The sequence below is a fragment of the Rhinopithecus bieti genome, unplaced genomic scaffold, assembly GCF_001698545.2.
Source record: "Rhinopithecus bieti isolate Rb0 unplaced genomic scaffold, ASM169854v2 scaffold_12155, whole genome shotgun sequence".
Classification (NCBI taxonomy): Eukaryota; Metazoa; Chordata; class Mammalia; order Primates; family Cercopithecidae; genus Rhinopithecus; species Rhinopithecus bieti.
In genome coordinates this window covers 3472114-3486018 of record NW_016807423.1, presented here as the reverse complement: position 1 = coordinate 3486018, position 13905 = coordinate 3472114, and the positions used below count along the sequence as shown (strand labels likewise).

At 55.5% G+C, this 13905-nt stretch overlaps 1 protein-coding gene across 13 annotated transcripts in view; it reads left to right on the top strand.

Moving 5' to 3' along the window:
• PTPRF (protein tyrosine phosphatase receptor type F) overlaps nucleotides 1–13905 on the top strand; it is a 94734-nt gene that overhangs the window by 37979 nt on the left and 42850 nt on the right. For 12 of the 13 annotated variants that reach the window (XM_017881915.1, XM_017881911.1, XM_017881913.1 and 9 more), the window contains 3 exons: nucleotides 1136–1324; nucleotides 7505–7522; nucleotides 10407–10517. In XM_017881915.1, the coding sequence (XP_017737404.1) occupies nucleotides 1136–1324; nucleotides 7505–7522; nucleotides 10407–10517 (318 nt within the window). The remainder of the gene's footprint in view (nucleotides 1–1135; nucleotides 1325–7504; nucleotides 7523–10406; nucleotides 10518–13905) is intronic. The other variant, XM_017881905.1, reaches the window with a different exon arrangement.

Sequence of the window (13905 nt, the reverse complement as noted above, 5' to 3'; positions counted from 1 at the left end):
ATATTCATTAGAAGTGAATTCCGTATCAGATGCTCTGCAACACCTTGCATGCACAATCAGATACAGACCTCACAATGGCCTTACGAGGTGGGCACTTGAACCCCGTGTACAGATGAAAGCAGACACAGAATAACTAACATACCAGGCCCTAAAGCTAGTTTGTGGTGAAGGTGGGAGTCCCATTTGGTCTATACTAGTCCTGAGCCTGTCCTGGACTTGTGCTTCCAAGGGCTGGAGAGTGGATAGCCTTGCCCTACAGCCCCTCAGGGCTGATATGGGAGCCCGTGTGCAGTGGGAGTGGGTTTGCTGCTGACATCTGTTCCTCTTACTCCATGCCAGTGACTCCTCTGTGTACCGTCAACCTCTAGCAAGCTGGGAGAAGGCAGCCAGGAGGGAGGTTTCCCCATCCCCACCAACTTTTGGTGTCTTTAGAGCTTTTTTATCTCCTGTGCCTCCACATGCTCGGGCATGGTCCGCAGCCCTGACTGTGACTCCCAGGGTCAGGACTGAGTGAGAGAGAAAGCTCAAGGTCAAGGCTGTAGTAGAGAATAGGTCAAGGTCAGGATCAGAGTTAGAAGGGGATCATTGGTAGGGCTGGGTGCCCAGGGTCAGGGCTAGAGACCAGGCAGTGACCTGGGGCCCTGCCATGTGATAGAGCTGAAGGCCAGATGGAGGGAACACTGTGTGTGTGGACAGGGGAGAGGGGGCTGGATAGCACAGAGGCCTTCAGGCTGAGCTGTGGCTGTTGGATGCTGCATGAGCTCCCCACTAGCCCCCACCCCCTGCAGCCCAGCATCCATACAATGCTTTCTGCTGTGACCAGCAGAGCATCGATTCTTGTTCTTCTCAGGGCCTGGAGAGATAAGTGCTGACGCCTTCAGTCTGAGGCATTGCCTCTCAGACCTGGAAACTCCCTGACAGGGGCAGGGGTGGGCCCCACTGCAGCCTCTGCCCTGCCAAAGAGACTTGGGGCCCTGTTTCCTCAAATTGGGGTACACTTCTTGCTTAGAAGTCAAGGATGGGGGAGGAGAGTCTTGAGGGCCCTGGCCAACCTGGAGTTGGGGAAGTTACCCCAGAGGGGTTATAGGGGGCAGGCAGAGCCAGCCCTAATACACGCATTGCTCTTCGTCTGCAGAGGAACAGCTGCCCCCTGGGTTCCCTTCCATCGACATGGGGCCCCAGCTGAAGGTGGTGGAGAAGGCACGAACAGCCACCATGCTATGCGCCGCAGGCGGAAATCCAGACCCTGAGATTTCTTGGTTCAAGGACTTCCTTCCTGTAGACCCCACCACGAGCAACGGCCGCATCAAGCAGCTGCGTTCAGGTGAGCAGAGGGCAGGGGTCAAGTGACCATTCAGACCTCAGAACAGGCCTCTTGCCAGATCCCAGCACAGCCTACCCCCTTGGGCCTGGGCGCCTCCAGGGCTGAGCGGAGGGGACCTAGTGGGGAGGGCTGGGTCTTACTGCAAGTGTGCCTGGCCCAGGGAAGAGAGCTCATGGTTGGCTGTGCCTTTACCTTCTTGGGATTGTCAGACTCCAGACTTTGGGCCAGTTCTGCCCCTCGCAGCACATGTGACGTGCCAATGTAGTGGACTTTTCACGGGTGCTCTATGGATGTTCACCCTCCTCCCTGGCCTGAGACAGGGCCTGGATGATGCTTCTCTTTGCTTCCTCAGATGGCAGGGCTTAGCTGGGAAAAGAGGCCAAAGGTGCCTGATTCATCAGGCCTCAAAAGGCTGGACCTTAGGGGCCTGGAACTAAGGGGACTTGCTGTTGTCCCTCGACTACCAGAGCCACCTGTCTCCTCTGGATGTCTTTGTTGAGCCAGCTCGGAGCCCTGGGAGCAAGGATGCCATCGTGCAGGAAGGAGGTGTCGCCCCATTGATCGATCTGCCTGTGAGGCTCCCGCCAGGATAATTGATTCAGTTTTTGTGGGAACAGAGCAGGCGGGAAAAGAGTCTCAGAATCAGCTTGGCTGCATTCTGCATCTGCTGCCAGCACAGCCTGGACCAATAGTCTTTGCTTCAGAAGCTCTCCTGCTAGCCATGGGATGGTGGGCCTCGGGCAGGATGGCCAGTGCCGGCCAGAGCCCCTGCTGCCTGTCAGCTGTGATGTCAATGCTGAAAAGGAGGACATGACTCTTGCCCCTTTTAGGGGCCTGCAGGCTTCAGAGGTGCCCTCCCACTCCCTGGGATACCAGCCCCTCCCCATCAATTCCCACCAGGCTCACAGCCCCTTGGTGACCTGCAGGAGGAGGGAGAGACAAGCTTCCCAGCAGGGCAAGATTCTGGCCCCAGCCACGGCCGCCTGAGACAGCCCACGAAGTGTTAGCTCATTTAATTTAATTAAAACTCAACAAGATGGAGGCAGCTGTAGCGCAGTTAATTAAAACAGCCATAATCAAGGCAGCAAACGGCCGGCAGTGTTTGTGGCCGCTGCCCAGCGCAGCACAGCGGCCAGCACAGTTCGGCTCCTCTGCGTTTTCTCACAGTTCCCCCAGGCAGGCTCCCCAAGCAACCAGACACTCCTCCCTGCAGGCCTGGGCCCCTCCATGGAACCACATGGACTTGTCTGGCAGCAGCTCTGGGAAGGCTCTCACACGTTGGTTCAGCTAGCATTTATATAGTGCTTGGGGTGCCCGGCCCTGGGCCACCCCTTCCTTGCCTGTCACTCCACTGGATGCCACTCAGACCCCATCCTCCTTGTCCTCTCGGCAGCAGCTAACATTCCTCCCTCCTTCCCAACCACACTCCCATTTTCCCTAGCCTTCCAGGACTCTATCTCTTGCGACTTCCCTCTTCCTAGCACCCCTTCCCTGCAGCAGCATCTTCCCTTCCACCAAGGAGCCTGGGAGCCCTGCCCTTGCCCCATGGACACAGCCTTGCCCTGGAAGAGCTCACCCCTCCTAAAGCTCCAACTGCCATCTCCTCACCTGCAACTCTAGCTTCAGTCTTTCCAGCCCAAACCTCTTACCTGAGCTCTGGATCCAAAAATCAACCTGCCTTCTGGTCTCCCTGACCAGTGATGACCAGTGATGAGTATGACCTTCCTGCCAGACAGCCATACCCTCTTTCTGTAAGTGGCACCCCCCAACCTAAGGAGCATGAGTCTCAAGTTGGTTTGTTTTGAGAGCTCTCAAATGTATCACCCTTGTGGCTCTCAAATTGGCCCCCTTCTCCCCTCCTACTGCATCAGTCCTATCCTAGGCACCAGACGCTGCTTTCTCTGCCTCCTGGCCCTCCCGAGAATCCATCGTCCTGCAGGTCAGGTTTGCTGCTCATATCCTTCCTGTGCTCTCACCACCTCAGTGGTGTCTCCTTGCCTACCTGGTCAAGTGACGCTCCCGAACAAGGCTTGGAGGGCCCTTCTCAGTCTTCGCCTGCCCGTGTCTCATCAGGTCCTGGCTACACCACTTACCAGCTCTCTGGCGTTGGTTGTTTAACTTTTTCGTGTGTTAGTTTTCTCATGTTTGAAAAGGAGTTACAGTAAGCAGTGAGTGAGTCAATAGCAGTCAAAGCTTGAGTTGGTGGGCTGGCCTCTGGTGAGGGCTTCATGGAGCTCTTTCTACTTTCTATGCCCTCGACCGTCCTAACACTGAGCTGTGCTGACCTGTCCTTGGTCCTTGCCCACGTCCGGCCCTCTGTCCACCTTCCGGCTGCTCCACTTGAAAGCCTCCACCCTGCCCAGCCTCTGGCTGCTTCCTCAGGCCTCACCTTGCGTTACATTGTCACCATCTGGCTCCAGTTCTGCTCAGCTAGGCCTTGCAGGGAGGACCTGGGTCTGATCAGTCTTGCTGAGCTCAGCTGTAGGACAGGTCTTCTCTGAGCCCTTGTCAAGTGAATGATTTCATGAACTTGACCTTTGGCACTTGTCCCTGTAGGCTAATATCTGCTCTAATGTTCACTCCTCCTCCTGCTTTCCAGGTCCAAGGAAGACTTCCTTGTTTCTTTTTCTGCCACCTGGAAGTTGTGACCTCAGGGTCATGGGCCTAGGGTCCAGCTCCTGGGATGGAGCCAGATGGCACCTAAGGGGCCTCTACCATCCCACCGTTGCAGTAATACCTGGGCTGTCTCCCCTCCCTGCCTGACCTGGCCTGGGATCGTTGGCCTCAGTTGTTGCTGGCCTTATCCCACTACCATTTAGAAGGGTGCTGAGGCTATTCCATGCACCTTTTTCAGGGACGAGCCTTCATGGAGTGGACTCAGGCCCGTGAGCACTCAGCTGTTTACAGGGACCTTCACGGTTTATGCATCACCGACAGTTTACAACAGAGCTTTCCCCGCTTTTGTTGCAGCTGATTCTCTTGCAGCCCTGTGAAGTAGGACAGACTGTGATTACCATGCCCACTTCACAGCTGATTTAAGGGAGTCACTTGGGGTCACGCATCAAGACTCGTCCTAGGAGCTCCCTTGTGAGATCACCCCAGGACTTATTATCACAATAGCAAACCTGGGGCCCTGAGGAGCAACTGGACCCTGCTGGGGCTTCAGAGCTGCACATTCCCAGATTCTCCAGACCCCAGGCCCTCACTGACCAGTACCCAGAAGTCTTCCACCACCTGCGACCTGAGCCACAGCACATCTAACCAGGGCATGACCCCCTCTCCCCGAAGCGGGAGCTGGACAGGAGGTAGCTGACGGTGTGCACTGCCCAGATGTGAGCTCTGCTCAGCAGGCCTTTTCTCTGTAGTGATGTGACATGCTGCCAAAACCGCCTCCTGGAGAATTGGAACTTGAGACTGGGGTAGGCCCAGGAGGAACAGGAGCAAGCTTATAGAGTGGAAATGGAGTTGTGAGCAGGGTCTTAGAGCCTCTGCTGGGTCCTGAGAGGAGCTGTTGGCCTGCAGGCTGTGCCGAGCCTGGACAGGGCTTGAGGAGATTCCCACACTCCTGCTGTGGACTGAACATATGAGCTGCCATCCTGTGTCATAGAGGACAGCCTAACTCACTGAGTCCATGTGCTCATCCAGAGAGCAGTCTCTTCCCCACCCCCAGCACTCTGAGGCAAAACCTGAGGGTCTTAAGAAGTGATGCAGCCTCTGGCTGCAGGAGGAGGCTCACGGGTGGGACACAGAGGGCTTGCAGCCCCTCACGCTGCTGCCTGGCCCTAGCTCTGGCTAGAAGAACCTGTCCCCACCCCACTCTGCCTCACCATCTGCGGGGCCTGCCAGGAGGGCACACTGCCAGTGCATACTCACAATTTCCCTTTGGCCCAGAGTTCCCTGGCACTTCTCGGGCACGAGTACACCCCTAGGGATGCTGACTCCTGGGCCCCTTCAGTCCCTCACACCCATCTTGTGAAATGGAAAAGGCAGATTCTCTGTTTGGTGGGGAAAGTACTGTTAGGTTCTTTCAGAACAGGTTAGGTTCTGGAAGAGCTGAGGCCAGGAGTGAGGGGTGCCAGTCCTGGACCACATCCACTGCTCCCACCCCCGACCAAGCCCTGACTTGGATGACAGGAGATCAGCATTGTCAACTTTTTGGTCTCAGGACCTCTGCTTGTAAATATCAGAGAACCTCAAAGAGCTCTTGTTTGTGTGGGTTCTTTTTTTTTCTTTTTTTTTTTTTTTGAGATGGAGTTGTGCTCTTGTTGCCCAGGCAGTGGTGCGATCTCGACTGCCTGCAACCTCTGCCTCCCAGGTTCAAGCGATTCTCCTGCCTCAGCCTCCTGAGTAGCTGGGACTACAGGCATGACTCACCACAACTGGGTAATTTTGTATTTTTAGTAGAGACGGGGTTTCTCCACGTTGGTCAGGCTGGTCTTGAACTCCCGACCTCAGGTAATCCGCCCACCTCGGCCTCCCAAAGTGCTGGGATTACAGGGGTGAGCCTCCGTGCCCAGCTGTTGTGTGGGTTATTTCTATTGATGTTTACCTTATTAGGTATTAAGATTGAGATTATTTTAAAATATTTATTAATCCATTAAAAAAAATAAAAACCCATGATATATTAGCATAAATAACATTTTAAGGAAAATAATTATATTTTTTAAAACAAAAAAATTTACCAAGAGGGACAACATTGTTTTACCCCTTATTACGAATCTCTTGATTTGGGGCTTAGTAGAAGGCAGCTGGATTTTGTAACCACCTCTGCATTAGGTCAATTGTGATGGCACATGTCATGTAGCCTCTGGATTTCATAGGCACTTCTGCGTTAGGTCAATTGTGATGGCACATGTCATTAGCCTCTGAAAAGCTCTATGTTCATGAGAGAAAGTGCATAAAGCAAATAATTTCTTAGTATTATGAAAACAGTTTTGACCTTGTGGACCTCCCAAAAGGGTCTCTTGGAGAGAGAGAATCACTGTGTGGGTTCTTCCCACATAACCCTCACTCCCAGGTCCCAGCCTTTGCCCTCTCCCCTGCTTCTGCATCTGCAGGACTGGCAGCCTCATCCTGAGGGCAGGCTATGAGCTAGATGGACCTTGTCAAGTCCTTCTGCTTGACTTAGAAGCTGGTGTGACCTTGGGCTTTGGGTAGTTCCCTGAATGTCTCTCGGCCTCTGTTTTCTCATTTGAACTTATAGATGAAGAATTCCTCTAGGTGCTGTTGTCAAGTCCCCTGAAAGAGGGATTGGTGTTGGTTTTTCTGCACACTTCCCAATCCCCAGATGTGGGCAGGAAGCGAGCAGCAGGGCAGGGTAGATACAGCTGGACCTGGGCCCATCTATGGGCTCCTCACTCCTCTGGGGGAGGCAGTGGTTGCACAGGGGGCTTGAGCCTCAGAGAAGGTACCTGTTGGGGATGAAACCTGCTCAGATTTCCTAATAGGCCTGGATATAGAGGGTGAGCACCTGGCCCTCAGGGTTACCAACCCTCAGGGTTATGAGGTGCCAGACAGGCAAAGGTTGGGCACTGATCTCTGCCTCTCGCCAGCCAGGCCAAAGGGGGGAAGTTCAGTAGTCCCCCAGTTTTTAGTGGGGTTGAGTGGGCTTTCTAAGGACTCTGCCTCTGGGCTGTGAGTTTGCTGAGTCCTGCCGCCCTTTCCGCTGGGCTGGGCTGCATGTTGTGGGAGCCCCAGTGTGCTAGTAGCCCATGGCAAGCCCTCCCTTTAGCCTCTGTCCTGTCTGCCTTAACACCAGGCTTTGTTCTGGTAAGTGCTTTGTTTTGGAATCTTACCCACCGGTGGGATTTGGGTGGCCCTGTGGGGTGGGGTTGCTACCTCTTTTCTTCACCTTCCCCCTCCATTGGCCCCAGCCAGTGTGGTCTGCAGGAGTCCTGACTCACCTCCCTGATTCTCGTCACCCCCAGCCCCACTGAGCCCCCTCCTCGTCCCCAGAGCAGAGCCAGTGACCTGGGACACAGCTTCACCCACACTCAACCTGGCTCTGCCTGGTGCTTGCCCACACATCGTCCGCGTCGGCCTAACTCAGGCCTCAATTTCTCCATGTATTTAAGGTCTTTTCTTGTGTTTTATTTTACCTGATTTGGCTTTGTGTGGCTTTCCTTCCTTTTGTACTAATGCTTCTCTCTGATCTTATTTGCATTCAAATTACCTCGCCAGGTGGTTCACCAATCAGAGGTAAGAATGCTGTCCGTGCCTCTCGCCACACCACGCCTTGCCACTGCCGTCACCTCCACTCCATCCCGTCCAGTGTGTCACCTCCCCATCCCCATCCCAACCTCTTCAGCCTCCTCATCTCCAGCTCCAGCACCCCCAACACCACCGGCCACCACACACATCCACTCTCAGTCATTCCCTCCTGTGGACTCATCCATTGCAAGTCTGAATTGTGAAGATACTCGCCGAGCCCTGTCCTGGACGGCAAGCCCTGCTGCCCAGGTCTTCCGGGCCATCCCCACAGAAGGGACCCCATCAGCTCCTGCTGTGAAACTTAGCCTATCCCTAGGCTTCCCTAGGCAGAAAAGCTTTCTGTAAGGTTGAGGAGCATGACCAAGCCTTGCCTTTTCTCTTGACAGTCTCCTCTTTTGGGGTGACCTCAATTATTACTTGACTTTCCCTTTAGTATCCTGGCTCTGTACTGTAGTAGAATGAGGATCATCCCTTCAGCCTGGCAAGGATTAGGAGGAATGTTCACTTAAGACTTCCGTGTAGGTGCTGGGATGACAACAGGGAGGTAAACAGGCTCGTGCATAACTCCATCACCTGGCCTGTCAGCTCGGAGTCCCCACTGGGCTGCCTCCATGCAGCAGGGCCCTGCAGCCTAAGAGTTAAAAGCACAGATTCTGGACTCAGGAAGATCCGGGTTCAAGTCTGACTTACCACCTATGTGATCTTCAGAAACTCAGTTCATCTCTCAGAAGTGTGTTTCCTCTTCAAATTGGGGCATGGCCACCTGCCGCACAGGGTCATGAGAATTAGAGGAGAGGAGGATGTGTAGTGTCAGGCGCAGAGCAGACACCTGTAAAATGGTGGCTTGTCTATTCACATCATTTTCTCCCCAGTTCTCTCAGTGTCTGTGGGCACATCTAGACCTTCAGAGCTCAAGACCAGGATGGTCTCAGGGAAGAGCAGCTGCCTTCCTGGGTGGTATCTTGCCCATCACCCTGAGGCTGGCTCTTGCTTCACCTGGTAGCCCCCCAATCCCCCTGCCCATCTGCTCAGCCTGTGCTGACTCTTTGCTGTCCCTGCTGCTGGGTCCTGGTGTTGGTTCCAGATTTGGGGGATTCTGTATGCAAATAGGCACCCGGTCTCTGTTAGGCCCCCTGACCACTCTTAGGTTCTTGTTGCAGAGGAACCTCCTGTTTTCTGGGTCAGAAGTTCCACCCAGGCAACACTTTCTGCTTTAAGCCTGTGGTACCAGCCACCAGGTCTCCCCCACCCCACCCACACCCCCTGCCTCACTGAGGTGACCTTAGGGCAGCCTCGACCCCTCAGGCCTGAACCGCACCTGCTTAAATGAACGTTTTCTGTAACAGTGTCCATCCATCCCATCAGCATGACCTGTTGGGTGCCCTTCAGGGCTGCTCTTGAAGGAGATGGTATTTGGCATGTGCACTGGGCCCTGGTGCTCCCTGGCACCTGGTGGGGAGGGCTGAGGCCAGCACCACAGAGGCAGGCTGGTCCTGCGTCCTGCATTGGTGGCCTCCCCTCTTCCTTCACCTCTAGCTCCCAGCCCCATGGGGGTTCCCAGCCCCTCCTGCTGCCCTGGGTTAGATGGTGGAAGAGGGACATCAGGCAGTGAGGGGGCTATAGGTCATACCCAGGGTGGTCCCCCTTTGGGCCCCAGCCGTGAGAGCATGACTTGGAACTCTTCCTCTGGCTCCTGTCCAGTCCAGGCAAGGGGGGCCCGGCAGCTTCTGTCCGTGTCCTGTGTGGGTGTGATTGTCCATCAACCTGGGCCCTGGGAAGGTGGGGGCTGTCGGGTCAGGCTGGCTGTTCTGTGCAGGAGGTGGTTTTGTCAGACTGTGTCCTGTGGGGGTTCTTAACTGTTGGACCATCCTGTGTGGGTGTAATTGTCTGTTGGATTGTTCCAGGGAGGGGTGTGCTGCCTGTGCCCGGGGGTGTTTCTGTCACAGACAGCTTGCCCAGTGTGCTTTCACAAGCAGTTTTTTCAAGTGTTTATTGATGGGGCCAGGGGATGGCCAAGTCGAGTGGATCCGCCCCCACCCTGCCGCTCTGCCTTGGCCTTCCCCGCCGGGACCTGTCAGAACTGGCCTCAAGCCCAAGATTCCTCCACCTTTTCTGAGGGTCCTTTTGCTACCCACCCCAACCCTGGCTCCTGTCTGTCCGTCTGCGGCCAGAGCAGCCCCTCAGGGCACTGGCCCGAGTGGGAGCTCCAACCTCCATTAGCCTCCTGAATTATGCAGGAGCCGTGGTGGGTCGAAGCACTTTAGCAGGACCAGGCTGAGGAGAGGAGCCGGAATGGGTGGGGCTGGTGGGGAGGGGGTGGAATAGGAGGGGAAGATGGTGCTGGGAGCAGAGGCTGCTGGGCATCAGGCCCCCAGGGCAAGCCCATTCTTTCCTGGTGGGCGGCAAATTCTCAAGCTCCAGCCCAATGAGGGCATAGTGTGCTTGTGAATCCCAGGCCTGCCATTCTGCAGGCTGCTCCCACACCTGGCTCTGACTGGCCTAGCGGGGCTGCAGGGCCGGGAACACTAACGGGGATGTTGATTGGGAAACAGGCTTCAGTACTGTCAAGAGTGTGATGGAAACTGAGTGGAGCTGGGGGCTGGGGTACAGTCCCTGACAGAGCAAAGACGGGTCTTGCTGGATTGTGGGGAGCATGAGATTGTGCTCCAAAACACAACCCTTGGTTCTAGCCAGGAGGCCACTGGGCTCATCAGGCAGAGCTTCCTGGAAGCAGCAGGGGTGCCAGGGTGTGGCCTGGATGAGCTTCGACATCTGGTCAACATCAGCCACAGGCGCTGTCGAGACCTCTCACCGTGTTCCAGGCCACACTCAACATGGGCCATACCTGACCTCTTGCTTCGTGTCCCCACAGGTGCCTTGCAGATAGAGAGCAGTGAGGAATCCGACCAAGGCAAGTACGAGTGTGTGGCGACCAACTCGGCAGGCACACGTTACTCAGCCCCTGCGAACCTGTATGTACGAGGTAAGGACGCAGGCAGTACCTGGCCCCTGTCACCACGGAACTGTGCTGCACCTGCCAGGCTCTCTGCCCAGAGCCCTTGGTGCAGACACACAAGGGACTGCCATGGGCCCGTTCTCTTCTTCCTGCTTCTTTCTGCAGCAGTGATAGCAGCAGCAGCAGCTCCCACTGGGCAAGCTCCCGGCATCTGCCACTACTTTGCCTTCCTTCCCTGCAGGCCCGCGGGGAAGCAGCCACTCTTGGGAGCATTTGTATCTCTTGTAGGTCCTGCCGCATGGGCCCAGAGCCTCATGGGAGTTTGGAGCCACCAAGCACACTGCTTGGTGTATGTGCATGTGTGTGTGCACACACAGGCATACTTCTCTGTGTGTAAATGCATGCATACCTGGCCTGGCTTTCCTTCAGTACATCCTCCTGCCTGCCGCAGCGCGGTGGGCTCCAGAACCACTGTGGCTCTGGGCTTTGGGGTAGCCAGGCCTCAGAAATGGACCAGGCCAGGTGAGCCTGTCCTCTGGCCAGGTCTGCTTGGGGCCTTCCTGGAAGAACCGTTGTGTTCAGCTGTGAGCCCCTATGGTTATGTTGCCTCGGATGAGTACCTGCTGTGTTCCAGGTGTTCATTGCTGGAAGCGAGTGGACAGTGTGCTTTCTGGAAGTCCAAGTTCCCAGCAGAGAGGAGCCTGGGGACTGTTTTGGGGTTTCCAATCTCTGCTGTGTTCACAGCCTAAGGGTGACTAAAGCTGGCCACCTTACTCTTTCCTGAGAACACACTAGGTCTGGTATACATGTGCCCAGGAGGGGCCCTGAGAGCCCCTTCTACCCTCACACTGTCCCCTCACCTAGCCCTCCTGCACAGATGGATGTCATTAAAAGTTAAACTGTCAGCCAGGTATGGTGGCTCACGCCTGTAATCCCAGCACTTTGGGAGGCTGAGGCAGGTGGATTACGAGGTCAGAAGATCGAGACCATCCTGGCCAACGTGGTGAAACCCCGTCTCTACTAAAAATACAAAAATCAGCTGGGCGTGGTGGCGGGTGCCTGTAATCCCAGCTACTCGGGAGGCTGAGGCAGGAAAATCACTTGAACCAGAGGTTGCAGTGAGCCGAGATTGCACCACTGCATTCCAGCTTGGCGATAGAGGGAGACTCCATCTCAAAAAAAAAAAAAAAAAGTGTTAAACTGTCTCCACCCGGGGGATCTGTGAAGGAAACTGGACGTGGCTCCTTGCAGTGATGATTCCATCATGCCAAGTGCTTAGCGCAGCCTCCTGAGGGATGTCGTCGACTCTCCACCCAGTGGACTCAGCGGGTGATGGCAGTGGCCTCTCCCACTCTTTGGGGCCATGTGGTCAGACTTGCTTACTCAGAGCAGAGAGAATTAGGCGGTCAACCAAAATACACTTATCAAGGGATTGCTGTCTGTCATGGGAGAGGGTGGTTCTGGAGAGGCCACAGGCTGCCAACCCATTTGGTAGCCAGTTGAGCTACAGAGGAGCTATTCGTGGTGGGCAACTTGTGCCTCAGAGACTATTAAAAGTGCTTCATGGGAGTTGGGGGCATGGGATGGGAGGTCCCCTAGCTTACTGTCAGGGGTCTTGCTCGTCAAGGCTCAGGCCTCAGGTCAGCTCATCTGTTTTCAGGGACAGGAGCCCAAAAACTTCCCAAATGGCCTAGAGGAGTAGAGTTGTAAGCGGCCCAGCCTTCGCCCCACCCTGCCCCAGGCAGAGTGTCTGGCAGGCATGGGGGGCTGGTGAGTCCGCTGTAGCAGAGGAGCAGCTGGAATGACCCTTCTCAAAGGTCTGCCTCCTCCCACCCTGACTATCCCAAATGCTGTGCTGTCTAGAGCTCTGTTCCCAAGACTAGGGTCGAGAGAGTGGCAGTTCCAGGCCTCAGCAAGAAAGCCTTTTGTCTGCATCAGGGAGAAGAGAGGCCCAGTAGAGCCACTGTAAACCTAAGCCAGCTGCAAGGGCTTGGGCTATGGGCACATTTCCTAGGCCACAGCTACAGGAAGCAATGCTGAGGCAGCAGAAGGCCCAGAGGTGGATGGACGCCCCCTCCCGCCCGCCCACATTTTCCTCTTGGCTAGGCAGCATTCTCTGAAGTCACTGTTACACTGGCCCCAGCCCTGGAGGCAGAGCAATGGGTCTCTTTGGAGATCGACTGAGCTTAGCTGCTGTAGCTGGCAGCTCAGTCACTGCCCGGGGAGCTTTTATGTGCAGTCCCTTGGGGCATCCCTGTCTGTGGAGCTCCCTGTTTACACTTGGTAGACTCAGGCAGGGCCCTGACTGGCTCCTGCCATGGCCCATCCTCTGCCCCTACCAGCTCTTCCTGAATCTACCCTTCTGGCTCCATCCCCACTTGCCTTTTGTAGGAAATACGGGGTTTCCTTTAGTTCCAGCCCCACTTGCCAGGGACTCTAAAACAGCCAAGCCTGACTTCTGTTGTCTCTCTCACACACACATACAACGTTCCTGTGGGCCCTGATGTCTCAGGACCAGTTCTAAGCTCTGTCCCCAGGACCTGCCTCATCTAGACCCTAACTGAATCTATAGCCACTCTGCTTTGCCAAGAGCAACCTGCCCCATAGGCCCAGGATAGGCCCTCCTGTCCTAACAACAGGACTTCCGCACACCTGAAAGGCCCTGCTCCCTGGGTCCCTGGCTTCTGGTGCCCCCACCCCTCCTCATCTCATGCCTGGCAAAACCCCTGCCTTCTGCCCTCAGCAGTACTAGGGGCCCTGGGCCCTTCAGCCTCAGGGCCTGGGGACAGCCTGTACCAGGCTGACCACCAGCTCTGCCTCCTGAGCCCTGCTTGTGGGTGGATGGCTATGGAGGAACCCCCAGTGCTGGCCTGCTTGCTGGCCTGCACCCTGTCCATCTCCCAGCAGAGAGGCTTCGAGGTTTCCTCCCATAGCAGGCTCCTGAGCCTCAGTCGGGTTGATGTGGGCTCTAGCCCTGAGTTTCTCAGCCACAGCACTGTTGACATTTTGGTCTGGATGATTCTTAGTTGTGAGGGGCCATCCTGTGCATTGGAGGGTGTTTAGCAGCATTTCTTGCTCACTAGATGCCAGTAGCACCCCTCAGTCAAAACATACGTTGCCACATGTCACCTGGAGGAAATTACTGACGGCTTCCTACTGCCATTGTCTCTCTTCTGTGTCCACTGGCCGCAAGTCTTCGTCTCCTCATCAGACTTGGCTTCGGTATCTCCCTCACATCTCCCTTCTGTCCCCCAAGTTCTCAGGGCTCCCAGTGTCTCTCTGAGGCCACGCAGCTGCTACATTTAGTGGACAATACATGTGAAGCACCCGGCACATTGCCAGGCACAGAGGAATCACTTGCTAGTCAGTAGCCTCTACGGCTGTCCGGATAGCACCATGGAGGGATGTGTCATCC